At 59.0% G+C, this 27,435-nt stretch overlaps 2 protein-coding genes across 3 annotated transcripts in view; one reads left to right on the forward strand and one right to left on the reverse strand.

Annotated features, from left to right (window-relative positions):
* The first annotated feature begins 4,595 nt into the window (after positions 1–4,595).
* Positions 4,596–25,674, forward strand: MUC4 (mucin 4, cell surface associated). 2 transcript variants are annotated; one of them, XM_006112353.4, is made up of 13 exons: positions 4,596–4,770; positions 10,797–13,679; positions 14,579–14,683; positions 15,239–15,378; positions 16,051–16,215; positions 17,256–17,411; positions 19,457–19,587; positions 21,440–21,528; positions 22,595–22,774; positions 23,262–23,414; positions 24,008–24,127; positions 24,727–24,771; positions 25,429–25,674. In XM_006112353.4, the coding sequence occupies exons 1-13, from the start codon at positions 4,710–4,712 to the stop codon at positions 25,431–25,433; spliced, it is 4,233 nt and encodes a 1,410-aa protein (XP_006112415.2). In that variant the 5' UTR covers positions 4,596–4,709; the 3' UTR covers positions 25,434–25,674. The 2 variants fall into 2 exon arrangements, with proteins under 2 accessions (XP_006112415.2, XP_075794317.1); XM_075938202.1 differs by lacking the exon at positions 10,797–13,679 and having other exon boundaries at positions 4,602–4,770.
* A 663-nt stretch (positions 25,675–26,337) lies between these two features.
* Positions 26,338–27,435, reverse strand: part of TNK2 (tyrosine kinase non receptor 2) — a 28,927-nt gene continuing 27,829 nt past the window's right edge. The window contains 2 exon segments of the mRNA XM_075938203.1: positions 26,338–26,574; positions 27,004–27,131. Coding sequence (XP_075794318.1) covers positions 26,568–26,574; positions 27,004–27,131 — 135 coding nt within the window. The 3' untranslated portion in view covers positions 26,338–26,567.

Raw genomic sequence — 27,435 nt, forward strand, 5'->3', positions numbered from 1 at the left:
AGGCTTCAGAAGCTCCTTGATTTTTCTTCAAGCTTGTCTTGCTGTGTGTATCTCCGTGAGATCTGCAAAACAAAGCGATCTGTCAAACACATCGCATTTGAAGTGCCTAGCTTCTGCTGTTTGCGTTAGCTGGGTGTCAACTTTCAGGTTGGCACGACATAGGAAAAGTGCAATTTCTCACCTCCCGCATGCACGTGTGTAACTTAGAAGCAAGCTGCTTGGGGCAATTTTCCTCACACGTATAAAAACACCCCCACGCAGCAAGCCAGCCCTGTGCCGGTGCCAAGACTGGAAAATTCCAGGCACAGGAACAATGCAGGCACAGCTGAAAAGAAGGGAAGGTGGAAATCAGTCTTAATGGTACCATGGCGTTGTCCACCCCTCACTCACCTTGCATGATTCCAAACTGATAACAGCCTGACTGGGATATTTGTCTGTGTGTCCATTCATAAGCCATTTCCCCATTATCGGCCGCATCAGATTTCCTGTGCGGGTAATACGGGGCCCTTCCCGACTTTGCAAATGCCTTTGAATTGCTCTTGGCATTTGTTCCAAGTGAGCAGCGAGCCGTTCGAGATTTGCAGCCCGTGACCCATCAGCAACGTTCATGGACCACTCCGGCACGGGTGAAACGAGCGGGTTTATTGCTACCGGCTCCCATCAACCATGATGTAACGTCACTTGGCATTTCCCTCCCCAATGGTGCATGTTCAGGGCAGCTGGGCAGCCGGCTTGGGTGATGCTTTGCTCGGCTGCGTCTGTTCCTGCTCCCGGCCAGGGCCTCCTGGGACACAGTGTACTCATTGCTGGTTGGTTACAACACTAGCAATAACACCTCCCAGGCATTGTGTTGGGCACGTGGAGGTATTTATGGTGAAGAAACGCATTTGCTCTGTTACGACAGTAAACGATTCCTTGGCATTCAGCACTTACGCAATGTCTTTCATTCAAGCATTGCAAAGCGCATTGTAAAAGGGGCTAAGTCATTACCCTGTTTGATGGGGGAAACTGAGGCACAGGATAGTTAAGTGACCTGACAGAGCGTCAATGGCAGGACCTTGGAATGGAATTCAGACTGACTCCCAGTGGCTGCTCTAACCCTTAGACAGCACTGCTTTCTTAATGAGGCCCACACTTCCTCTCTAGCCATCGCCTCTCCCGACAACCCAACAACCTGGCTTCTCAGGCGGGGGGACAATGTTGGCCTACTCTCGACTTCTGTTGAATCCTCTAAGCACTAGGAGGCACCTTCCTTGGTTGTTGGGGGTGGGGGGAGAGATTCATTGGTGTTGCAAGCTGCAGCGAAGTCTGAATGGGTCTGAGGCAACCCTTGCACACAGATGTGGAACTGTGCTGGGAGTGTTTGCTGCACCCTGATCCATCAGCCCATGTAGCTCACGGCGCTAGTGCTGCGTTGTGTAAGGGCTGGCTGGTGGCAGCTGGGTCTCACAGGCATGGCTCCAGCCTACCACGTAAGCTGGGTGCTTGTGTGGCCACTCAGAAGAGATTAAGATGCCGCCCAGCTGACTAGCAGAGAGCCCACAGCTAGGTTTGTGTTTCTATTGGTGGTGCACGTTTGCACGCGCCTTGGTGCACATACAAAACTTATTTTGCACATGGATGGAAAAAAGTCCGCACATGGGTGGAAAAGATTAGAGGGAACATTGCATGGCACCCACATTTTATTTGTGTGTGGGTGTCTGGTAATTTCATCTCCTCCCAGGATTTCCTGCATGGTGTGTGTACCGGTATATTTACATTCTTTATGAAATGAGGCTAATTTGAATATGCCTTATGAAAAATATTGCATGTAGCTGATCATTGGAGAGCTTGCAATCCCTTGAATGTGTGTGATCCATTTGTGGGCATGTATCGTTCCTGCATGTGAAGTTAGAAATGTGAAGCATAACTCTGTTTACTGATCTAGCCCTGCTAAGTGAGGGCCATCACTTAGGGTACTCAGGGAACTTAATGGCTCGGGACTCAGGGCAGTGAATTATGAACAGTCTTGCTTCTCCTGTGAGCCTGGCCACCTGATGCTGGAAACCATTTTGGACCCTGTATTTTTCCACTCAAGGTGAGACATGTTTGATCGGAACACAAAGGGTTCCACCTATCGCAAAATCTATATGAAACCGACCAATAGGGGCTACGGCCAGACGCCAGAAGACCCCTAGTTACCATCTGAGATGCCTGCTGGAAAGATGCACACTTGAACAGGGAAGGAGGGATTGGGCTAAGCTAGGAGGCTGTCTCACTTGTGAGACAAAGATGGTTAGAACGACTGTTAGGGGGAGAAACTGCATGTCACAGGTTTGCGTGTTAAGCTTAGCGGGTGGGTTTTGTTTCATTTTGCTCAGTTCACTTATTTGCGTCTGGGCTGCTATTTCTTGCAACCACTGAAATGCTACTTTTAATACAATCACTTGTGCTTATTCATAAATCGGTGTGTGGAATTGTCACTGGGGCGATCAACAGCCGTGCACCTCTCTCTCTTTCATTGATAAAGGGAGGGAATGACTGATGCGCGCATCATCTATATAGTAGCTCAGTGTCTGTGTCTCTGTAACGCTGTAGCGTTACAGTCTGGGCTCTGGGAGGGCACGGTTGCCTCCTGCTGTGGCGCTCAGCCCCGCCCCGCCCCACCCCGCCCCGCCCCCTGGCCATGTATGTCACTGCCCTGCCCCCCTTCGCCTCCCGCCATGGCGCTCAGCTGAGTTCTGCGCCGTTCAGCCAGGCCGCCGCGCGGGAGCAAGCGGCCGTTTGGGCGCCGTGGTCCCCCCAGTGAGAGGCAGGAGATGGAGGAGAGCTCAGAGAGGGGGAGGCAGTAGGAAGAGAGGGGAGAGATGGAGCGAGAGACCGGAGGCTCAGGAGAGAAGACGGAGATAGAAAGGGAATAGGACGTGGAGGAAAGACCTGAAAATCCCGTTTTATGATGGGCTAATTGGCTAGTTCTGTTATAAACTGTGCGGAGTGAGATGACTTTATCTGGGGGTCTGGTCCCACAGGGGCCGTGCAAAGTCCCTTTGACTGAGCGCTCCCAGAGCTAAATGGATCTCGGTGTCTCTGATGCTCTGGTGAGGGCCGTTACCCCAATGCTGTGCCGTGCTGGGGGAGAGCAGAGCTTTTGGCTCAGCAGTGCCCCGAGGGCAGGTAGGTGGGCTCAGGGGCGTTTTCAGAACATCAGGTGACAGTCTCAAGGGGAATCTCTCTGACCAAACTCGTCACAACGGCCCCTATGGCCTTGGTTTTCCTGCCTCATGCTTTCTTCTCTTACCTACACTCGTTCAGTGGTGTAGGCAAAGGTACACCGGGGGCGCTGCTGTCTCTAGGTCTCCCCATGACAAAGTGGATACGTGGCTGCAGGACCAGCACATCCGCTGCACTGCAGTGGCGGGCACGGCGGTTGCCAAGGTGAATGCGGCACATGGGGAGCGGCGTGACGTAGTGGGTACGGGAGTGGATTGAGAGCCAGAGAAGCTGGATTGGGTTCATGCCTCAGCACTGACATCATCAGGAATATTTGGTGCAGCCTCTTTAGGAGTGTTGGGTTCAGATCCCACCGCAGCCACCATGTTTCATTCGCAGTAAGGGATGCAGCGAGCGGGCAGAGGAAAAGATTCTTCATTGAGCCAATGTGGAGGCCGGTGATACATGCCGAGAGGCCTCAGAGTATCTGGAAACGGCTTGGTTCTGCTTGTACCCCCTGAACCCCACTTTCTGCACCAGAGTTGGGCCAGCCGGGAGCCAGACTCGCTTTCTCCAGTTCCACTTGTCATGCTGCAGTCACGGGGAAAATACCTTCTTGAGAAGAGCCGCAGCGATTCCTCTCTGGGAGAGGGAACTCCCCAGAGGCAGCTGCACCCCCATTTGATCACAGGACCCCTGTAGCACATTGTTATGGTAGGAAGGCCCCAGAACCCCACCAGCGAATGCGTAGCACAATCTAGAACAGACACTCTCCAGAGACCCCCATGTCAGCTGGAACCTGTGTGCAAGGGGTGGGCCTTGCTGGCCGGTTGGTTTTCCCTGATTCACAAAGGTATTCAGGCACCTAACTCCAATTGTATCCTATGGGCATTAGGCACCTTGCTGCAATGGGGCTCCTGCCCCCCTAGTGTGGATTAGGGCCTTGTTACTCACCCGCCCCCTCCCCAGAGAGGCTCCTGCTTGTCTCTGTCGTGGGTGGACCAATGCAGAAAAGGGGGTGAGCAGGCTGGGGAGAGGCAGAATTTTAACGTTTCCCTGCCTCCCCTGCACCAGACATGCCCCTCCCCCATCGGACGTGCTCTCTTGCAGTGTCCCCTGTGGCTCTTTGGGCCCCCAGCACGCCCCTCGGCCCGCTGCAGTAGAGACGCCCAAGGGAGCTCAAAGCCAAGCGCCGAGGCTCAGGCCGTCCCGGTTCCAGGGCAGCGCAGCCCAGTGAGCGGAGAGGAATGTGTGTCCCCAGGGGCTGGCCGGGAACCGGCGTGGGAGGCTGTGACGGGGGAGGGGTGTGTGGGTGAGGGGGGATGTGGGGGGGGGAGCATGACTCCAGCCCGCCTTCTTTGCCCAGCTCCTATAAGTGGCAGCGGGTCGGAGCCAGGGTCTGGCACTTGTTTCATTCCAGCTCCGGAGGGACAGAGGCAGGAAAGTCGCCTCGCCCATTCGGCCCCTAGCACCCTGCTTAGCACCCAGCGTCCTCCCTTGTCAGCGCGCCTCCCGGAGACATGGGGACACGGAGCCCAAGGCCTTGGGCTGTCCTAGGGGGCTGGCTGTGGCTCCTGCACGGTAAGGCCTGCGCTTTGCTCCCTGGCGGGTGCGAGATGGAACTGGACCCAACTGGTGACCGTAGCTCACCCGGTCTCGGCGTAGGAGCCTGTCGGAGGCTGTTGCCCCTCAGAGACGTCTGTAGTTTCATTAACCGAACTTTTATCCCCTGGCCTGGCAGCAAAGGGCCGACAAGGTAGAAGGGGAAACTGAGTCACAGCGGAGTTAAGTTAAGGCAGCTCTGTGTGGCACCGGGCAGGCTCAAGCCCCAAAAGAGGGTGAATTAACCAGTTCTCCTTAAAAAGGGGGTTTGGTGCCGGTCGGTTTGCTGTCAGCCCACGGCCAGTGCACGTTTGACTGCGCCGGACGTCTGGCCAGCACTTTGGGCTTTGATACACCTGCCCTGCCGCCCTGCCCCCCCAGCCAGAGGGAAATATGCAAGAGGGGGGAAAAACACAGACGCAGCAGTGACCATCGGTGGCACTTTACAGAGCAGCCTGCCTCGGAGGGTGCAGGAAACCCCGCGCTGCTCCGGATGAATGTGGGCCCGGCAGCTCAAACGAGCACAAGAGGGGCTGTAAAAATGCCTCCTGCCCCCGGCCTGTGCCCGTCAGTTCTCCCCTCTCCCCCGGGTGGCAGTTTGCCTGTGGGTTACCTGTGAGCCAAGGGGACGGTAGGGGCAAGGGGCTACTTGGCATGGCTAAGGGCAGCAGGGCCAGGATCTAGCACCCTGGCTTTGGACAGCTGTTTGCCAGAGGCAGTCCTGCCCTTCCCTCCAGGAGCCTGGATTGCTGGCCCAGTCGTGGGCTCCCACGTCCCTGCCTGGCCACAGCGCTGGCAGCCGGATCCCACTGCAGGCCCCCGTTAGTAGCCGTGGCCTTCAGAGGGTCCCTGTGTGGTGTCCCCCATCTGGGCACGCTCAGGTGGACGCTTACAGCAGCTGACAGTCCTGGGAGGGGAAATCCCCCCCCCCCCCCCCGCTCTCCTGCCCACCCACATGTTCCTCCCTGCCCTTTGAAGCCCCAGGCCAATCAACAGCAGCCTCTGTCCTACCCCATGTCCCGCTCTGAGCTGGTCCTGGAGAAAGGCTTCGCGGCTGCCAGGGGCCGGCTGGTTGATGGCTGAGGAGATGGGGGGGGGGAGAGGGGTGCACAGCGGCTATGCAGTGCAGCGCCCTGGCTTACCCACAAGCAGCTCAGCATTCATTATGCAAATGAGCGAATCTGTATTCAGCACCTGCCTCCATTGGCGGCCCGACGGAGGCTAAGCAGGGAGGTGTCCGGGTGCACTCGGCCGGGTCACTAGAACAGTCAACATGGATTCACCAAGGGCAAGGCCTGCCTGACCGATCTGATTAGCTTCTATGAGGTGACTGGCTCTGTGGATGTGGGGAAGTCAGTGGATGTGATATACCTTGACTTTAGCAAAGCTTTTGATACGGTCTCCCTCAGGGTACGTCTACACTACAGCGCTAGTTCGAACTAACTTAGTTCGAATTAGTTAATTCGAACTAAGCTAGTTCGAACTAACGCATCTAGAACTAAAAACTAGTTCGAACTAGCGTTTTGCTAGTTCGAACTAGTAAGTCCACATTGAGTGGACTCTGAACAGGGCTTAAGGATGGCCGGAAGCAGTGCCGGCAGGGCATAAAAGGAGGACTTAGAGCATGGAGATGCTGTCTCAGGCTAGCCGAGGGCTGCGCTTAAAGGGTCCCGACCCCCACCCCGGACACACAGTTCTAAGGGGTGCCCCGCTTGCAAAGAAGTTCTGGCTTGGAGTGCCCTGAGTGCCCACACTGGGCACATCACACCACTCGGCCATCAGCCCGGCTGCACTTGCCGCAGGCTGCCATCTGCGGAGAGGGAGTAATTGGGGGGCTGCAGGAGAGCTTCCACCCCCAGAAGCCCGCAGAGCCAGCCCAGTCCTCCCCATCGGGGGCTCGTACCCCATTCCTCCCTCACCTCCTTCCACTTACCCTTCCTTAGCCCCCCTTCTTATTGATGTACAAAATAAAGATAACGTTTCTTCCAACATTGACTCTGTCTTTATTGAAAAAAAACTGGGGGAGACTGGGAAAAGGAGGTGGGAGAGGGGAAGAGAAAGGCTGGGAGAGGGGAGGGCAACTAACATGATCAGGGGTTGGGAACAGGTCCCATATGAAGAGAGGCTACAGAGACTGGGACTTCTCAGCTTAGAAAAGAGGAGACGGAGGGGGGACAGGATAGAGGGCTCTAAAAGCAGGAGTTGGGTGGAGAGGGTGCATACAGAAAAGCTCTTCATTAGTTCCCATAAAGAAGGACTAGAGGACACCAAAGGAAAGGAATGGGTAGCAGGCTTGAAACTAGTAAGAGAAAGTTGTTCTTCTTCCCAAAGCAAATAGTTAACCTGTGGAACTCCTTGCTGCAGGAGGCTGTGAAGGCTACAACTAGAACAGAGTTTAAAGGGAAGTGAGATAAAGTGATGGAGGTTGGGTCCATGGAGTCCTATTAGCCAGAGGGTAGGAGTGGTGTCCCTGCCCAAAGTTTGTGGAAGGCTGGAGAGGGATGGCACGAGACAAATGGCTTGGTCATTGTCTTCGGTCCATCCCCTCCAGGGTCCCTAGGGTTGGCCGCTGTTGGCAGACAGGCTACTGGGCTAGATGGACCTTTGGTCTGACCCAGTACGGCCATTGTAAGCTCAGGGCTCAGGGTCGGGGGTCTCAGTGGACCCCCTTGATTTTCATGCACACCTGCTCCTGGGTGGCCAGGCTGGCAGCTCTCCTGCCCTAGACGGCCACTTTCCTGTGCCTAGTGAGGAGATCGTGGACGAGGTCCACGATGTCCGCACTAGCCCAGGAAGGTGCCCGCCTCTTGCGGTCCAGGGCAAGCTCCCGGGAGCCGCCAGCCTGGTCCCGGCAAGAGGGGGTGGGCTGGGGGGCATCGGGTGGGTGGCTCTGTGCCGTGCCAGGTGCAGGGTCTGCTAGCTGGGTGCTGGCAGGCTTGCACCTGGCACGGGCACCGTAGCCAGCCCGTGCCCCTTTAAGGGGTCCGGGGCCGGGAGGGGGGCATAGAGTTTCCCTGGTGTTGGCCAGAGTGGCCACCAGGGAAACCTGGGGAGGGCTAGCCTCCCACTAGTTCGAACTAAAGGGCTACACAGCCCTTAGTTCGAACTAGCTAGTTCGAACTAGGCGTTAGTCCTCGTAAAATGAGGTTTTCCTAGTTCGAACTAAGCGCTCCGCTAGTTCGATTCAAATTCGAACTAGCGGAGCGCTAGTGTAGCGCCTATTAAAGTTAGTTCGAACTAACGTCCGTTAGTTCGAACTAACTTTGTAGTGTAGACATACCCACAGTGTTCTTGCCAGCAAGTTAAGGGAGTGTGGATTGGATACATGGAATGTGAGATGGATAGAAAGCTGGCTAGACTGTCGGGCTGTGACGTAGTGGGGGTACCTGGCTGGTTTCTACCCCACTGGCTGCAGTTGGTACCGCGCCCAGAAGGACAGGCCATGAGTCATTATGCAAAGAAGGTCTCAACCTGTCTGACCAGTCACCCCCCATGGAGAGGAACAAAGGGAGGTGAAATGCGGCCCTGGCTGGGGGCAGGGCTGGAAGAGGAGAGTGGGTTCCTGTCTGGAAAACAGGGAAGAAGGAACTGGGGAGGGGGATGGGATCCCCCCATCTCAAGGGGGCACTGAGGCCTCTTAGCCCCCAGTTCCTGTAACCAGATGACATCTGTGCTGTGCTGTATCCTGGAGGAGCAATAAACCACCCTCAATTCCACTGGCTGGTGGAGTCTGTTCGTGCCATTTCGGGGTGGAGGAGACGGGGGACCCCCAACGCGCCGTCACACGGGCCCAACAGGTAGTGATCAACGGCTCCATGTCAGGCTGGCGCTCGGTTTCTAGCAGAATGCCCAGTTTTGTTCAACATCTTTATGAATGACCTGGATGAGGGGATGGGTTGCACCCTGAGCAAGTTTGCAGATGAGCGAAGTAGATACCCTGGAGGGCAGGGAGAGTCCACAGTAACCTAGACCAATTGGAGAATTGGGCCAAAAGAAATCTGAGGAGGTTCAACAAGGACAAGTGCAGAGTCCTGCACGTGGAACGGAAGAATCTCAAGCAGTGTTATAGACTGGGGACCGACTGGCTAAGTAGCAGTTCTGCAGAAAAGGACCTGGGGTTACAGTGGATGAGAAGCTGGAGATGAGACAACAGGGCGCCCTTGTAGCCAAGAAGGCTAATGGCATATTAGGCTGCATTCGGAGGAGCATTGCCAGCAGATCTAGAGATGTCATTATCCCCCTTTATTCGGCTCTGGCGAGGCCACATCTGGAGTACTGTGTCCAGTTCTGGGCCCCCCACTACAGAAAGGATGTGGACGCATTGGAGAGGGTCCAGTGGAGGGCGACCAAAATGATTCGGGGGCTGGAGCACGTGACCTATGAGGAGAGGCTGAGGGATTTGGGTTTGTTTAGTCTGCAGAAGAGAAGAGTGAGGGGGGATTTGAGAGCAGCCTTCAACTCCCTGAAGGGAGCTTCCAAAGAGGATGGAGAGAGGCTGTTCACAGTGGTGATGGAAGGTAGAACAAGGAGCGATGGTCTCAAGTTGCAGTGGGGGAGGTCTAGGTTGGATATTAGGAAAAACTATTTCACTAGGTGGGTGGGGAAGCGCTGGGCTGGGTTCCCGAGGGAGGGGTGGAATCTCCATCCCTAGAGGTGTTTAAGTCTCGGCTTGACAAAGCCCTGGCTGGGTTGATTGAGTTGGGGTTGGTCCTGCCTTGGGCAGGGGGCTGGACTTGATGACTCCTGAGGTCTCTTCCAGCCCTATGGGTCTATGATTCTAACAGCCCAACAATACCTCCGCCCAGCTGCTAGGCAAATGCACCAGCCCTGTACTGACTTCTGCCCCTCCCCTGCAAGGCAGCGCCCCATAACCAGCTCCCCGCCTGGTCCGCACCCCCTGAAATCAGCCCCCTCTTAAAATCCCGGAGAGATCAAAGCACAAATTCAGACTCCTGGATGGGCCAAGGACACCCTGGGCTGGATTCTCAGCCCCTTGTTCCCCCTTTACATCATTCAGGTGGACAAAAATTGTCTGCTGGGTGGGGGAGGTGTAGAGCCAGGGTAGCCTGTGGCCCCCTCCCCACAGCCACCCATGGGTGAGAGGGTGTAGGGGAGTGACCATAATACGCTGATCTCAGGCTGGTCCCAGCTGGTATGTGGTTCCCGGGACCCTTCTGCTCTCAAGTGCATGCAGGTCTTGGGTCAGCCAAGGACACAGGGCGTCCCCAGTTCTGCTCCCCACAGTGTGAGTGGGACAAAGCAGGAGACTTGCCTGCCTGAGCATTTTGGGAAAACAGCTGCTCCAGTTTGGGCCCCGTCCTCGCAGTGATATTTGCCTCCCAATTTGGCTTAGGGGAAGCCAGGCAGCCTGGGTGCAAAGGACCAATACCACACTTCCATGCTCTGTAGGGACACGGACGGGTTAGCCCTCACGTCGCCCCTCCGAGCCAGCTGCCTGCATCCCGTGGTGACAGGGAAACTGAGGCACGCACCGCAAGTGGTGGATGGCCTGTGTTTTCAAGTGGAGGACCACCTTCAGCTTGCCGGTGGTGGCAGAGTACAGAACTGAACCCCGGAGTCCAGACACCCCAGAGATGCTGTGGGGCTTGCCCGTCTGCTCAAAGCCAGGCTGGCCTGCCCCGGTGTCAGACTGGCCTCGCCAAGGTGCCATAGAGGAATGTGCCAGGCAATGCCCATTGTAGTAATTTGCAGGGAGGGGGGGGTGCAGAGGCCTGAAAACACAGGAAACTAAAGGCAACCCTGTGACCTGCAGCCCCTGAATGAGAAACCTTCTTAGGTGGGTCCCTTCCCTGCCCCGGCAAACTGGAATCTACTGTAATTAGCCCTGAGGCCGTTCAGCGTGGGGGCCCTTCCCTAGACCCGCCAAAGGGCCCCACCGGGGAGCGTCGTCCTGCACCGAAAAGCGAGGCGCCGTCTGCAAGCCAGGCTGGCTTTAGAACCAAGCGGGTCCTGAGCTTGACTCACGCCTGTTTCCTTTCCTCCAGCTTGCGCAGGTCTGGGGCCCAGCACCACGGCAGGCCCAGCGGACGAGTTCCCCCCCGGAGCCGAGTTTCCCTCCACAGCAGAGAGCGGTTTGCTCCCTGCCGCAGGCCTGGCAGCCACGGAGACAGCGGGCCCGTGGGCAGAGGGAACTAGCAGGGCGGCCCAGTCTCCTCCGGCCCCGTCCGACGCGGCCGTGCTGCCCGGAGAACACGCCCTTTCCAGCAGCCCTGACAGTGAAGCAGGCCCCTCCTTTCCGGCAGAGGTTGAAACCACCGGTTTGGTGCCAGCACCGAGAGGGGACGATGTAAATTCCGACCTTGGGATCGACGGGGAAACGGCGGCTTCCCCAGAGCCAGGAGGCAGCCGAGGGGCAGCAGCCCAGAGCCCTGCCGAAGAAGCAGACGCGTGGGCAAGCGCGACAAACACTCCAGAAGACGGGACGGTTGCCATGACGCCCGCAGCAGAAGCGGCCGCCATCTTGGCCTTGTTCGACGCCAGCCCCGCGGAGCCTCACCCCACCCGCGTCGGCCCTTCAGAGCTGGACGTGGCGGCTGCCGTTTCTGCCGCGCTCTCCAGCGGCACAACTTCCGCGCCTCTGCCGGCAGCTGCTGAGAGCCTGAGAGCGACACCCAGCACCGGAGGCGGCCCAGACAACTCCACTGCCGTGTCCAGCAAAACGCCTCTTTCTCCATCCATTGGAGCTAGGGAGTCAATTCCCACAGGCCTCCTGCCTCCTGCTGCCTCTGCTGGTGATCCCCCCGCCGAGGCCTCCGTTTCTGAGACTGACAAGCCAGGGCATGATGGAGCTCACACTCCGGACCCCCCACAACCCACTCCAGAGAGCCAGACAAGCCGAGGGACTTCTTCTCCGGCAGGGGAAACCTCCCGCCCTGCCTTTGTAGCTGCGGGGGAAAAGGCTGGTTCTGAGGGAGAGGGGCTCTCTCCCGGTGCATTTTCTAGCATCACTGGCTCCGATCAACCGGCTTCAGAGAGCAAGAGAGTTCCTGCTGCTCCCGAAGGACGAGGAGATGCAGATAAGTCAGGGTCCACCACACATGAGGACTCCTCAGTACCTGTGATGGATACCCAGAGCCAAACGAATCCCAGGCCTTCAGACACAGCATGGAGTCCGGCCAACACAGAGGTGCCGCCGATAGGAGATACCGAGGCTTCGTCCAACGCCACAGGTCCCCCTCGTTCTCTTGTAGAGCCTGGGGCCGTGACAGACCAGCCTACGCAGGCAGGAGAAATAGCCCTGTCTGCAGGCCCGTCTCCCAGGGACATACCCACCAAGCCCTCTGGTTCTGAGACTGAGAACACGGGATTTTCCTTGGCTGGATTCCCTGGTGCCCCCAGTTCTCCCCAGCCCTCTGCCGCAGGGACAGCAGGACAGGTTGTGCTTGGGGAGGGAGAGGAATCGGCAGACTCTGCCAGGGCAAGCGTGACGGGCGCGCTCGTGGCTCCGTCTCTCGCAGCGTCCGAGTCACCCGCTGCCGCCGCCAAAGGTCCGGGAGGAGACGTTGCTGGAGGCCTTGCTGGTGAGGTGGCTGCACCCTCTGCCGCAGAGCTAGCAGGCAACAGTGCAGTGCCAGCAGCAACCAAGGCATCCACGCCTCAGGCGGACGCCCAGGGGGAGGCAGACCCCTCGTTCTGGGGCACAGAGTGGCATCCGGCTCCCACGGACGAGCTGCCGACAGGGCGCCCCGGAGCGCTGGCCATGGATTCGCCTCAGCCATCCTCGGCTCAGGAGATAGCTCCGGCACCCACCGCAAAGGGAGGGGAGACAGCAAGGCCAGTGTCTGTGGCTTATGGAGAAACCCAAGTTTCCAACCCCAACCTCCAGAGTGCAGCAAGCCCCTCGCCCTCCGTGCCGGCGCTGAGCCCTGGCAACGCGGCAGAGCCTGCCGGAGAAACACCAGCTTTGGCCAACCCGGGCGCATCCCCTCAGGGAGATGGGCCTTTGGCAGGAAGACCCGATCCCTCAGGCGGAACGTCCCCCTCTGACTTTGCATCTGCCAGGGGTACCCCAGCGGAGCCTGATGCAGCAAGCGGATTGTCCAGTGCTCCCCGCCCAGCCCCTGTGAGGGAGACGTCTGCAGTCCAAGAAGGGCCGTTCACGTCCGTCTTCCCAGCGCCCGGGGACTCAGGCTCCGTCTCCTCACCGGGAGGCCCCCACGCGGTGGGTTCTGCTCCTGCGTCTTCCACCAGCCAGAGACTGCTCCTCACACCCGCCGCCACCGAAGGGCGAGGGGACGGGGCTGGTTCCTCGTCGGCAGCCAACGAGGGAGCTGCAACCGCGAATGCCGAGGCCCAGCGTGAGACCAATCCCTCACCCGCCCCTGCCGAGGTGGGTCCCGCAAACGTGGCAGAGCTGCCCGCGGGAGAGACAGGGGCCGCGGCCAATGCTGAGACCTCCCCGGATTCTTCCTTGGGAGATGGGCGAGCAACAGGAATACAAGCGAATACAACGTCCCCAACTGCCTTGGCCTCTCCCATGGAAACCGTGGCTAGGCCCTCAGCTTCAGAGCAAGGATCTCCAACCCCTTCATTTTCTGGGGCCCCAGAGCCATCCCCACGGACAGGAACTGGGCCAGTTGGGAGGGCAGAACAAACAGCCATCTCGGCCAGTGACTCAGGAGTCCCCTTACCAGGCCTGGAGGCAGTTACTAGGCCACCACTAACTATACTACACCTGTCCACCGCTTGTACTCCCTCGGCTCCGGGACCCAACTCCCCCTCCCTACCTGGGGAAAAGGGGTTAACACCACCAGGACTCCCCAAGGCTACCGGGGTTTCAGCTGGTGCGTCACACGTGTCGGCTGCCACAACTTCAGCACCCTCCGGACAACAGGTGAAGACTCCGCTCCCCCTCTTAGGAGAAACAGGTATGTCACACGCAAAGAGCTAGCGTCCCCCGATGGGGTTTTTCAGGTCACTCCCATCCGCTGGTTGTACGTACGTCTTGGGTCTCCCAAGCTCTGGTTTGGGGCCCACTGGGGGGCTGTTTTCCTGGGCAGTGCTGGGACAGGGGCCGTGGGGATGGCAAGGTGTCATGGCAGCCACGAAGGAAGCCGTGTTGGTTTTGTGGCGAGGCCCATTATCAAGGGTTACTTTGGGTATTCGGTGAACGCCTCGGTTTCTAAAGGTGACGAATTCACCCCTTGCAATAGGCGCCTCGGAATGTGTGCGTATGTCTTTCAGCTGTGCTACATTGTGCCTAACACCTAGGCCACCATGGCAGGGAGGCTCCCTAGGCCAACCCAAGGCAGGGCAAAGTAATGGTTGCTGAATTTCCGACCCAGCCTTTTTCTTTCTGGTGCAGCCACCAATAACAGTGGCAGAGGCCCTGGAGGTTTTTCACCTTCCTCTGTAGCATGGGGCACAGATCACAGCTAGAGGATTCTCTGCATCTTGGGGTCTTCAAAGTATTTGAAGGCTTCAATATCTGAGATCTAGGTGAGAGGATTATTCTAGGAGGGGTGGGTGAGATTCTGTGGCCTGCACTGTGCAGGGGGTCAGACTAGATGATCATAATGGTCCCTTCTGACCTTAAAGTCTATGAGTCTATGAGTCTATGAACAGCGTGCCGCTGAGGCCAGGTAGGCCCCTGACCACCTGGCCATGTATCAGGTCATCAAACACCTAATTTGTGCCTGTGCACGAGTGGCAGAGGTGTGAAAATGGGCCATGAAAAAAACCTCCTGGGATCTGAGTTGTGTGTGAGTCCCCTTGCCAACTCCCTTCAGAGCTATCCCCTGAAATAGTGCTCTGATTGTGTCCACAGCTCTTCGGTCCGATACCAGAGCAGCGCTGGAGCAGGAGAGAACTGCGTCTGTTTCAGCTGGGACCAGAGAGGCTATTGCAAGGGGTACGGGCCAGTCAGCAACACGTAAGTCCTCTGCTTGGCATACTTGGATTTCTGGCATCAGAGAGGTTGCCCAGTTGTACACGACCCGCACTGTCAGCCTGAGAGTGTAGAAACACCTGCTGCCCTGCGTCTGACTCACAGCAGTATTGGGGGGCGCCTCTCACCCGGATCCTCCGCTCGAAAGAGTCTGCCTTGATCCCACTCTGCTTCTGCTGCCCAAAGCGGGTCTTTTGGAGGGGGCAAGCGAGGGATCCACCGCCATCCATCCAGCCCCTTCGGTGTTTGAAATCGTGAGCTAGCGGACTTAAGGAAGCTACTTGTAATGAGGGGCAATGGTCCCACATTGCAGTGGGGGAGGTGGCAGTTGGAGATTAGAAAAAATGATTTCCCTAGATGGGTGGGGAAGCGCTGGGATGGTTCCCGAGGGAGCGGGTGGAATCTCCATCCCTAGAGGTGTTTAAGTCTCGGCTTGACAAAGCCCTGGCTGGGCTGATTGAGTTGGGTTTGGGCAGGGGGCTGAACTTGATGACTCTGGGGTCTCTTCCAGCCCTAGGATTCTAAGACTGTGTTTTTTAGTCACAGCTGTGCCACTGTATCCATACGGGGCCAAGGCAAACGATAAGCAATACGTGGAAAGAAGAGCGGATTTTAACTCGCCTGTCTTCAAACCCGAGATTGGCTTCCCGTTTGGGAAAACGCTGCGCGATTCTCTATACGTGAGTCCACATGAATAAGCTTTGATTAGAGCCAGGCCGGGCCGGTCCTTTAGAAAGGAACCAAGCGCTTTGGAACATGCACTTGATTTTAGCTGGGGGGGTAGAAATGTTGGGCTTTCCCCCCTCAGATGGACTGATTTTTGTAGAAAGAGAAATCATTTCTAGTGGTGGCTGGAAAAAAAGTGTCCCTTGGCTTTTGTCTCTGGTGGCAGAGCCAGGGGAGTTTCATGGGGTGTCGAGGGTGTATTAAGGTCACAGTCACTTTCGAAAGAAAAAAAAATGTTTTAAAACGAAGCAGCCAGAAATTAAACTACCGCAGGGACTGCCTTTGTGTGCAGTGTCTGCGCAGCGCCTGGCTCGGGGGGGCGGGTGGGTGGGACTGGCCGGTGACCGGATCTGCTAGGCACCGCAGCAATATACAGACCAGTAATACTGATCTGATACACACAGCTGTTGGGTCTGATCCCCAAATGTCTTGGCTCGGGCTGAAGCCTGAGCATAGGGTAGCCTCCTGTCCCAGCCTAGGGAGTGATTGACCCTCAGGCCGAGCTAACGTCAGCTGACAGGGAACCGTGCGGGCGTCTAATCCCTGTGTAGACACATCCTGTGCCGCATTGGGCGTGATTTCATCCTTCCTGTGAAGGAGCCAGCCTCAGGAATACCGTCCTTTAGTTTACAGACAATGGACAAATCGTTTTCCCAGCCTCGGACAGCGACCTGTTCCCATCGCCAAACCCTCCGCCCGGGGGATTTAGTGGCCGGGAGAAAACACCAATGGTCGCGGTGTTCTGGGATAACGCCGACTTCTCCCAAGGCGATGGCGCCACCTTTTACCAGGTCAGTTCTCACAGAGGGGGAGGCAGTACGGGGAGGGCCTGAAATATAAGCCTTGTTCCGGACGCCGTGTGAAATGTGCCCCTTTGCGGTCTGCCTAAGGCCTACGCATCATGGCAATCGGGGGGGGGGGGGGGGGGGGTTTCCTCATGACCCTGCTGAAGAAAATGGTTGATGCCCACAGCCCAGCACACTGATATGTTTTGACTAGCGTGAGAGCTATGGGGTGGGGCCGGGATGGGGATGGGGTTGGGGTTGGGGGGAGGAGAGGGGGTGCAGGCTCTGGGCTGGGGGAGAATGAGGGGTTTGGGTGTTCCAGGCTGGGGGGCAGGGCAGAGGGGTTCAGGGTGTGCGAGGAAGCTCTGGGCTGGGGTGGGGGTGGGTTTCAGGGTGGGTGCAGGCCCCGTCTGGGGGCGCAGGCTCTGGGGAGGGACGGAGATGAGGTGTTTGAAGGGTAGGAGGGGCTCTGGGTTCGGAGACGCGCAGGGCTGGGGCAGGGGGCTGGTGCTTAGGGTTTGGGCCTGGATTCTCCTCTGCCAGCCCCCGGGGAGCCGTGCAGCAGGGGTGCTAAGGCAGCTTCCAGCCTGTCCTGGCACCGTGGGCGGCCCTGCGCCCTGGAAGTGGCCGGCAGCAGGTGCGGCTCCTAGGCAGAGGTGCCCAAGTGGCTCCATGCGCTGCTTTCACCCACGGCACTGGCACCCAGAGCCGGTGCCCAGGCCGTGCAGGGAACCCGTCCAGCCTGCCTAGGAGCTGGACCAGCTGCCAGCCGCTTCTGGGGCACAGCAGGGTCTGCAGGGCCTGGACAAGGAGCCAGCTGCCTTAGCCCCCCTGCTGGTCACCTGGTCACTCGACAGCCAGGCCACCCAGTGCCTGGCATCTGCGACCCAGTGCTGGGACACATCCCCGAGTCTCACACCCTTAGTCAACGGGAGGAGTGCCTGAGGAAGCTGAGGGGTTCCCATCTCCTTTGATACCGTCCCATGCCTCACGCTCGCTCGGCACGTCCCCGCCCGGAGGTGTAAATACGTGGACACGACCCACAGGAGTTTGTTACTCTCGACTCTGCCGAGCACCCCGTTGTCCGAGACGTGGAGGCCAAGATACGCCGATACCTGAAGACGTCGTACTCTGCAAAATGGACCCTTAAGATCACCTGGGAGAAGGCCCCGGCCTATCCCGCACGGCAGCCTGTCTCTCGGGTAAGTGGCCGCTTGGGTTTCGGGAAGCCATTGTCCAAGCGGCTTCCTCCCGCAATGACATGGCCCACTCAGTACTTTCCTGTAAGCTGCCCAGTTGATTGGCAGAGGGCCCACAGCATGTGTTTCTAGTGGTGGTGCACGTGTCAGTGCACATCACAAAATTTATTCTGCACATGGATGGAAAAATGGGAGGGAACCCTGCCTCCCAGTGTCGGTCACGCCTCGGCAGCGGCCTTGTGTCTGCTTCTGGAGTAGTCTGGATCAATTTCCAAATGTTTTGGGGAATGTCTATGGAAGGAAGACAATCCAGGGATTAGAGTGCTAGCCTGGGACTCAGGAGACTGCACAGGCCCCATGTGGCCTGGGGCAAGTCCCGGTCTCTCTGTGCCTCAGTTTCCCATCTGCAAAATGGAAGAATATCTACATGAAATACTGTGAAGTGCTCAGATGCTACAGTGATGGGGTCAGATAACCAATGACAGCCAAACCTGAATTCATTAACTTAGAGTGGGCATGAATTTGGAACACGCACAATTGTTATTAGTGTGGGCTAGTTGGGAGAAAATTTAATTGCAGAGAGTTTCACTTGACCATTTTATCAAAGATAAAGTCTCCCCATGCAGAGACTGCAATAGGAGACCTAAGCAAGAGAGGGCTTATGCAGGTCGCTAGCTAACGCCCCCTACATCCACTTTTCACTGAGGGTATGTCTACACTACCCCGCTAGTTCGAATTAGCGGGGTAATGTAGGCATACCGCACTTGCAAATGAAGCCCGGAATTTGAATTTCCCGAGCTTCATTTGCATAAGCGGGGAGCTGCCATTTTTAAATCCCCGCTGGTTCGAACCCCGTGTAGTGCGGCTACATGGGGCTCGAACTAGGTAGTTCGGACTAGGATTCCTATTCCAAACTACCGATACACCTCGTACTCCACGAGGTGTACCGGCAGTTCGGAATAGGAACCTAGTCCGAACTACCTAGTTCGAGCCCCGTGTAGCCGCGCTACACGGGGTTCGAACCAGCGGGGATTTAAAAATGGCGGCTCCCCGCTTATGCAAATGAAGCCCGGGAAATTCAAATCCCGGGCTTCATTTGCAAGTGTGGTATGCCTACATTACCCTCCTAGTTCGAACTAGGAGGGTAGTGTAGACATACCCTGAGATCCCCTAAATAGTAGAATCTTCACATTTGTTTCACGATCAATTACATAGACAGCTGATCCAAAACTATCACATGTTGATATTTGGGAACCAAGGTTTTTTTAACTTTTTTTTATGCAGATTTTTTAAACTAGGTCCATTTTGGGTGATTTTTCAATCTTTTTACATACATTTTTTTATTTGTATTTTTGCACATTGGCATAGGCAACCTTCCCAGAGTGGTTCTTGGAGCCTTGGCTTATTTTCAACAAACGAATATTTTTCACTGTTGGTTTGATAACGCGTTTGGTAAAAGCTCGGCTCTAAAAAATCTCGAGACATTTTTGACCAAAAATAAAAAATGCGGACAGTGTTTTGGGCCTGAGTTTGCTTTGCGGGCACGGATGCTGGTGGCCTGTGACCCACATTTTGAGCACACCACCTGATTTTGCTTCCCGTCTCTGGTTTTCTTACTGCCCAGCTCTCCGGGAGCTGCACAGAATCACACACTCCATGGTCACAACAGATCTCGTTAGCGCTGATGATCCCCGCTGTGCGGTGTCCCTCCCTGAACAGTGATGGGTACCCCGGGCATTTGTGTTGTATGAAAGCATAGCATAGAGTTTAAAGAGAAGCTAGACAATTTCAGGGAGGTTAGGTCCATAAAAGGCTATTAGCCAGGGGATAGAAATGGTGTCCTTGGCCTCTGTTTGTCAGAGGCTGGAGAAGGATGGCAGGAGACAAATCGCTTGATCATTGTCTTCAGTCCACCCTCTCTGGGGCACCTGGTGCTGGCCACTGTCGGCAGACCGGATACTGGGCTAGATGGACCTTTGGTCTGACCCAGTACGGCCGTTCTTATGTTCTTATCTTGTTCCTTACTCGAGCACCTTGTGTTTCCCTAGACAAACACCTACCAGGCTGTCCTCACCACGGACGGAGTCAAGTCCTACGGCCTGATCCTTTACCAAGATGGCGGCATGCAATGGGATTACACCAGGCTTGGCGCCACCAATGTGCTAATGGGCTATTCCAGGTGTGGTGTGAACACTCTTAGCAAGGGGTGGCGTTGAACACAGTGACAGGCGTGTTCCAGTGACAGCCCCTACGCTTTCCCAAGCACTGCCGGGTACCGTGCTGCCCAGCACCTTGTGGCTTTAATCTTTCATCCTCCTGGTACTGAGCTGATGGAAATATTCCAGCTGAGCTCCCCGCAGAGTAAAATCCCCAGGGGCCATCACTGGCCGGCTCTGGGACATGCTGCTGCTCACTATGTGCCTGGCACTTGAAGCTAGACACAACCAGACGGAAGCCATGGCGTCCTTTCGTAAGGGCGAGACTGAGGAAACGCGGGAACAGTTTGCCAAGGGTGAGGGTGGAGTCTCCGTCACGGCTCGCTTTGAAATCATTTGCGGCTGTTTTCCTGAGCAAACAGTGCCAGGGCGCAGAGGTACAGGCCTTGCCACAGAGGGGGGCAGAGTAGATCAGGGGTCTCAAACTCAATTTACCTCAGGGCCAGTCCTCAAATCTGTCTTGTGGGCCAGTGGGCACCCGCCTCCGGCAGGGCTCTGGGAAGGCAGTGGGGTCTCTCTCTGTGTGCATTTCCCCTGCCTTCTACTGGCCCCGCCTGCTGGCCTGTGCACCCCCTGTGTCCCCCTGCCCTGCATGAGGCCCCCTGGGGTCCCCACCACCACCACCAGTAGCACCCCAGCACCACTGGAGCTGCTAGCCCCGCATTGCTGCCGGTGTGTCCCTGTGGCCCCCGAGGCGGCGTGGGCAGAGCTGTCCCGTCCATAGGATGGTTTGGGCCTAGCGCTTTGGGGGGTGCCATGGCAACCACCTCCTATGGATGGGCTGGTCCCTCATACTCAGGATAGCCCACGGGGTCCTTGGCGGGCGGGGCTGGCAGCAGAGGTCGGCGGGAGCTGTGGGGAGGCAGAGCCACCGGCTGATGGCGGCTGCCCTGCTCTGCTTCTCCCGCTGCCATGGGGACTGCAGGAAGGGGAGGGTGCTGAGCCTTCCTGCCGTCCTGCACCTGGCCCCCCAGGCCTGGGTCCCGCGGGGGAGCACGGGGTTCGGCTCCCATTGGCGTTCACCCGCGTCACTCCCTGCCGTCGCGCCGCACACAAAGAGCAGCGCCAGCGTCCCGTCGCGGGGGCTAGCGCAGGGTTTCCCACACGTCTTCCGCCGCGGGGCCCCGACCGGCTCCCGAACGTTGGACGGAGCCCTTGAAATGTGGGGATGCGTGATTCAGTAGGTACCCCCGCAAACAGACTCAGCTTTGGAAGTCGAGCGCAATTTCTTCTCTAATTGTTTTTTCAAGAAAACCATTCGCAAGGGAGTAGCACAGTAACCGGGTCACACGCCGGCCATCGGTCTTGCCTTGCGGCGCCCCAGACCCCGCACGTGGCGCCTCAGTGCTCCACGGAGCACACGTTGGGAAGCCCTGGTCTAGAGGAAGCCCAGCCAGTGCAACCCGACCAACACCAACGCGCCCAGCGGGGAGAGCACAGTGTGTGCGTCTCCTCAGAAACGAGCTGCCAAAGGCCTGAAACCAAAATGGCGGCAGTCCTCTGCACACGCCCTGACGCCTTACTAGCTGCCTGCCCCCGTCCGACAAAGGCCTTCACTTCCCAGCTCCCGCCACCACGGCTGCTTCCCGGAGAGCGGGCCGTTTTCCCTGCCTTGGCCTTGTTCTTTGTGAGCTGGGGATGCGCAGCCATTGAGCCTCTGCGTACGATGTGGTCCCTTGTGAGGCGGCTTTATTTCAAGGGGGGTTGAGTTCTGGGGGTTCAGGGAAGGGGAGGGAACTCGCCGGGGCGGGTGCAGACAAGGGGACCCCTGTGCCAACCAGGAAGGATGATGGAGGGGTTTGCTCTCTTCTGCAGCGGGGATGGATTTTACCGGAATGACGATCTGACCCGAAGGCCCCCGGCTGCCAAATATCGGCCTGACCAGTTCAGAGGCTACAACACAGGTACCCGCGTGGCAGCCAGACGGTTTCATTCTGCTTCGGCGTGGAGTGGGGCGGAGACGGTGCGGAGAAATGCCCTGGTTCCCCCAGACACGGCGAGCGGACACCGGGTCCCACTGAAATCAGGGGCAGAACGCCCAGGGGTGGCCGTGGGAGCAGTCTTTCACCGGGAGTGATGACCTTGCCTCCCAGCTAAGCCCCGGGAATGCCCCTTGCGTGTCTCTGATCACCAGTCAGAGATGCCCGTCGGTACTGGCTGCGCCATGGACTATTGCGTCACGCACCGGGGAAGAGGCAGTGACCTCGCCTTGCAGGGACGCGGCCTCGTTCGTGAGACCAGCCCCAGAGCCGCCAGTCTGAGCCGGGGCCGCGGAATCGGGCACCGGTACCACGGGAGTTTCACCAGGAAAGATGAGCAGGAAGTGAAGGGTGGGAAGGTTCCACTCACATTGTTTCGGGGTCAGCTGTTAAAAGCCCTGAAAACAGACAATTCCACTCCTGAGGCGTTGCCAGGGAGCGCTGCCACGTTCCACAAAATGTCACTGCATCACCCCCCCCCATTTTTCAATGAAAAAAAGCTAGAAATGGCCACCCCCTACCCCCGGGCTCCAGTCTGTGCGGATGGGTTGGGTCCTTTCCCGTAACGCTGGGCGAGAGTTGGATGCTACCTCTCTGCTGCTTTCAGATGGAGTGGGAGTTCATGGAGCTGGCTGGGTAACCAGGCACGCCCGGGTCAGTGGACCCTCTAATGTTTTCCACCCATGTGCGGAATAAATGTTATTCTGTGCACCGAGGCATGTGTGGATGTGCACCACCAATAGAAACCCATGCTGCCAGCGATGGGCGCTCTGCTAATCAGGCAGTAGATGCTCTGCTAATCAGCACTGGAATTTCCCCGAGAGCTCAGCTTACAGGGAACACTGGCCCGGATTCCCATTTAATTTCAGAAAATCTCCCCAGCTTGTCCCCGGTGCGGTAAAGGGTGCCCTACCGCCCAGTCACCCCTCTGCCTTGGCCCGTCGCTGTTGGCTCAGGGGAAGGCCAAACCTGTTGACCGTTTCTGCCCTAGATCTGCGCGGGCTGTGGCTGTACGGCCTAGCTAGCCAAGAGCGCGTGAACTACCGAGTGCAGTGCCTGGCCTGGCTGAGCACGCAGCAGGATCCAGCTGGCTGGAACAAGGACCTGCCCTCGTGCCCTTGCTCCTTGCCCCCAGCAGCATCGGAGCCGCGCTACCGACGGAGCAGAGGAGGTGCTGTGTGCTGACCATGGCAGGGCCCGGCAGGGCGAGTCCTCGCCGTGGGGGGGTCCCTTTCCGTTTGCGTGCAGCGAGCTTGGCTCTAGCCTGCCGGAGCCTCCCTGCGCTGGGTGTGAGGGGCTAGCGGCCTGGGTGGCGGGCAATGAAGGCAGGGGAAGGCTTTGCCTACCCAGACAGACACGGGGTGTGAGGTGCGGCTGCTGGACAGGATTTGCTTCAGGCTGGAGGGTCGCCTGCAGGCGAGGACCCCAGTAGCAGGGGGCCCATGCACAGTGGGCTGGAGAAGAAAGCCCGACACAAGCGCGTGTGAGCTCGGGGCTGGGAGGCGCTGCGTGCCAACTGGGTGGCTAAGATCCCAAGCCAACGCCCTCCGAAATCAAGGGCTGCACTGGGCTTTGGCGCAGGCCGCACTGAAGGGGAAGCCTTTGGCGCGGCGCGGCTCCATGCTGAACGCTGCCATGCGACCGGCGGGTTCTTGCAGGCTTGGCGGACGCCCAGGTGACCCTGCTGTATCCAGTCTCCCCCAACCGGTATGGCGCCGGGGTCCGCTGTCTCTACAACAGCCGGAATGAGCTCGTCGACGGGCGGCAGGAGAGATCCTGGAAGGCCTGGCGTCACGTGGCCTCCTACCGTGGTAAGAGGGTCTGGGGAGGTGTGGCTGCCAACACCCCTGCCAGGCGGGCCGGCCTTGCCTCCGTGTTCTTTGACTAGCCGAGCAGTGGCGAGGCCGGGGCGCCTGGCCAGTGCAAGTCTGAACCCGTCCGTAGCTGGGGGGCGCCAAGCGAGACGGACAAGCCAGTTTTTGCTGCAGATCGACATATTACTCATGTCCCACCCTGCTCATTAGAATCCTGTGTGTGCCTGGCTCCGAATACCCGTTCCCAGCTCTACACTCAGCAACCGCTTGGTGCTTGGCTAACGAAAGCCCCCTCTTGGCACTCAGGGGAGGGGGGGAGGTGGGCAAACAGGGCAGGATCGGGGCCCGCAGGGAAATCACAGGGCAGGTTCTGCATTGGCCTCTACAAGGCGTGAGCCGGTTGCACCTCTCTGCAAAGCTGTTTCCGTCAGCGTGGCGGCTAAAGGAGGAGCAGGGACTCCCAATTCAACAGCCACTGAAAGAAATGGGGCTTTTTTGCGGGGACTCCCAGGGCAGCTCCTGCCCAGTTTCATGGCAGAAGGGTTGTAGCTGTTTGGTTTGTAACCCTGCGTCGTTACTTCCATCGCCAGATCCAGAGTTGAAGTTCCAGGCCTGGTGCTGCCGGCTGGCGGGGAGCCCCCAGCTCTGTGCTAAGTACAGTCAGAAGAGACCCAAGACCAGCTGTGCTGGCTACAGGCAGCCAAGGCCAAGTGAGTTCCTGGTGGCGCACAGCTCAGCTGCCGGCTGCGGCACCGTTGTCCCCCAGGGCTGGAAGTCGCTGCCCCGTTGCCCAATGTAACGACAGCCGGCAGCAAAAATACACAAGCACCCCCGAGAATCTGTGTAGGGGGTCGCTCTCTGCCTCCACCCTCACCCTGCGTCCACAGCACACTTGGTGTCAACCGAGTTCCCTGCCGAACTGAGGCTCTGGAGCTGTTTGGCCCCATGGGGCTTAGGGGCCCTGCTTGTATGTGGTTCTTGGGACATCCATAGGGTGGGGCAGAGGGGCGTGTGGAGGGGTCACTGTGTAGCCAGCCAGCGCCAGGCCTATGCACTACTGCAGGGCTGCAGGGAGAGCTGTACAGCTGCTCGGCGTTTCATGCCTTCTGGGGGCCGGTGTGGATGGGTCCCAGCTCAGAGCCGGCTTAGCATGTCCGGCGCTCCTTGGGGGACGCACCCATTTCTCCTGCCCTGATCCTGCAATGAGGCCTGGATCCCAGCTGACAACGGGAGGCGGCTAGGCTCAAGGCGAGGGTCAGACATGTCAGGGTGTCGGCTCACCCCACGTTTGCTTTCTTGGCACCCGCAGCATCGTCCTCGGAGGAGGCAGAGAGCTACTCGGAGGAAGGGAGAGGTGAGTCTGCCTTGTGTTCCTGGGTCCCGAGCCCGGAGAGCAGGCGGAGCATTCGCAGAGCGGGGGTAGGAGCTCGTTGGTCAGGGGCGCGGGGTGCCCGCAGAGCCAGGGAAAGCCCGCGAGAGCGGGAGGTGCAGAGAGCAGGGGCCGGATTCCTGCTGCGCCCTCCACCAGGCCCACTGCAGTGCGGAGTGCGGGAGGGGGAAGGGACCCTCGGCTCCGGGAGCTGCATTGCCCCTAGAGCACAGGGGCTGCTAGTGTACATGGCCTGCCTGGTTGGCTGGGCGGGGGATAAGTGAGCACTGTGTGGATCCTAACCGGGCTGCCCCATGGGGAGTAACTCACTAGCCCCGCTCCCTGGCACCTCTCTGCTCCTCTTTCCAACCCTGGGGTCTGGCTTTTGTTCCATGCTCTCCGGGGGCTTGGTCCCAGCCTGCGCCGCGGCTGAGCAGGGTGTAGCTAGTGTCACCCTTGGACAGCCGCACCCCCCACTTCAGCCAGCTCTGGGCTGCCGCAGGCGTGGCCCTGGGCTTGGTGACCTGGTGGTTACGCCACGGGCCAGCCCCCGAAACTGGGGCTTAGCGCTAGGCCGGACTGTAACCGACAGGTACGAACGGCTGGTGCAGCGCGCCTAACGCTGCTTTTTGTGCATTGCAGACTGAGGCCGGGCCCCGCAGGGCTTTGGTGGCTCCCCCCGGCCAGCCTCGCGCTGCTGTTGCTGCGTTGCTGGATGGGAGCGGCACAGAACCTGTCCGGCGGGCGAGAGCTCCTCCGTGCGCGGCAGGGCCGAGCGTGCCTCCTTCGCAGAGCGGGCGGGGCCGTGGGGAGGAAGCCGGCGAGGTTCTGTACAGGGGTGTCTTACCCCCAAAGCACTTCCAGTTGGCAAATAAAGGCTTGGAGGAGGCTGAGCAGCATCGATTGGGCGCCGGCAGCATGTCCCCGGGCCAGGCGGGCGGCTGCTCGGACGCCCCCCCTCCCTCCACTCCTCACCACACAACGCCACAGTGACGGGCAGGAAGGAACCCTCTAGGCTCATAGCGCCCTCACCGTGGCATCGTGGCGAGCCGCTCCGTCTCTAGCAGGCCGGGCAGGGTGTGCCTCCACTCCAGGGATACCAGGGGCCCTACGCTGGACGAGAGGACCTGCCAGATGAGCTCCAGCCCGGCCCCATGGCCTCCTGCCTCCTGCCAGTTCCAGGGGAAGGAGCAAAATGCCCCAGTGGAGGCAGTTTCTGCTCGTTGGCTCGTGCGCGGAAATGAGCCGCCTAGAAAGGAAACCTGCTGCTCCAAGACAGCCGTGCCCAGCGGGGAGGAGACAGAGCTGGGCTGGGACAGGCCTCCCCATGGGGCTGGTGGCTTTGGCCCCACAGCGAGCTCCTCTGCCCTTCTCCCAGCCCTTGCCCACTGGCCTGGCGCTGCGGCCTGCAGGCTCTGGGTGACCCGCAGGGCAAAGGGGCCAGCGGGCAGTGGCTCCAACCTGCCATGCCAGGCCCACCGGGGCCCCCCTTGCGAGCCCAGGCCCGGGACGCAGGCAGGGCGCAGCTCACAGACAGCCTGGCACCGGCGCTTTCCAATAGAATATTTCTCTCTATATTAAAATTACATTTCTCTTTACAAAACAATTCCCCGGCCAGCTCCGGCGGCGCCCCTCAGCGGGGGCCCAGGGGCAGCCACACGGCCACCCGGAGCCCCCAGCAGCTCTGGGCCCCGCTCCGGCTCGGCTCCGGCCCGCTCTCGCCCGCGCGGCGCAGAGAGGTGCCTGCTCCAGGTCTCACTCGGCTTCCCGGCCGGCTGCCGTCACCGCCTGCGGGAGCAAGGGGAGCAGGTGAGCGGGGGGCCTGGTCCCGAGACACAGCAGGCCCGCAGTGGCGCCCCACAGGATCGGGCCCTCTGGCTGCCCGGCCAGTCCCTCCCTGGGCTGGGTGCTGACTGCCCTTCCTCCCTCTGGGCGGTCCGGAGGCCTGGCCCCGCCCCTGCAGGGTCCGTCAGGCCTGGCCCCGCCCCCTGGGGAAACACGATAATCGGTTCCCCCTGCCCCCGAGACCAGCCCTGCCAGGAATGGGACCAGGCTCTGTAGCCGCTCAGCTCCCGGCTGCCAGTCCAGGGCCAGTTCCAAGTGGGTCTGCACCCAAGGTGCCGGCCTGCTGGCCCAGCCTGCCTATGGGGGTGCAAAGGGGGATCCCCAGGGCCGAGGCTGTGACCTGGGGTGGGGGGAGGGAAGGGGGGGGCGTACTTCTGCCTGGCCGCGCTGGAGGAGTCCAGGAGGTGGCAGCTGGCCTGCTGCAGGTCCCAGTCGAAGGTCTCCAGCACCTTGTGGCACTCCGCCCTGGTCTTCAGCCCCAGGCAGAAGAGCTGCTCCACCTGCAAACACAGGGCGGGGGTCAGTGGGGGCACCTGGGGCGAGAGGGGCAGGAATGATGCCCACCCAGGCTCCCACCGTGCCCCGGGAGCTGCGCCAGCCTGGCCCGTGGGGGCGGGCTCTCCACCCCCCAGGGAGGTTCCGCTGGGCAGAGGCGGCCCGGGGGGGCTGTACTGGCATCGTCCCCCCGCGGGATCAGGACACCCAGCAGGGGGCGCTCCAGGCTCAGTGCAGAGCTCCCACTGGCCCCTCCATGCCCACGGCCCGTCCCCGCAGGCTGGGCACCGGCTCCGCTGTGCCAGCCCC

Source organism: Pelodiscus sinensis, chromosome 10, assembly GCF_049634645.1.
Source record: "Pelodiscus sinensis isolate JC-2024 chromosome 10, ASM4963464v1, whole genome shotgun sequence".
In the NCBI taxonomy this organism is placed as follows: Eukaryota; Metazoa; Chordata; order Testudines; family Trionychidae; genus Pelodiscus; species Pelodiscus sinensis.

Excerpts from the sequence above, each read along its gene's own strand:
- MUC4 (XM_006112353.4), top strand. The coding sequence starts at position 4,710 with ATGGGGACACGGAGCCCAAGGCCTTGGGCTGTCCTAGGGGGCTGGCTG. Across the intron at positions 17,412-19,456 it reads CACGGCAGCCTGTCTCTCGG|ACAAACACCTACCAGGCTGT; the intron begins GTAAGTGGCCGC and ends GTGTTTCCCTAG. Across the intron at positions 21,529-22,594 it reads GTTCAGAGGCTACAACACAG|ATCTGCGCGGGCTGTGGCTG; the intron begins GTACCCGCGTGG and ends TTTCTGCCCTAG.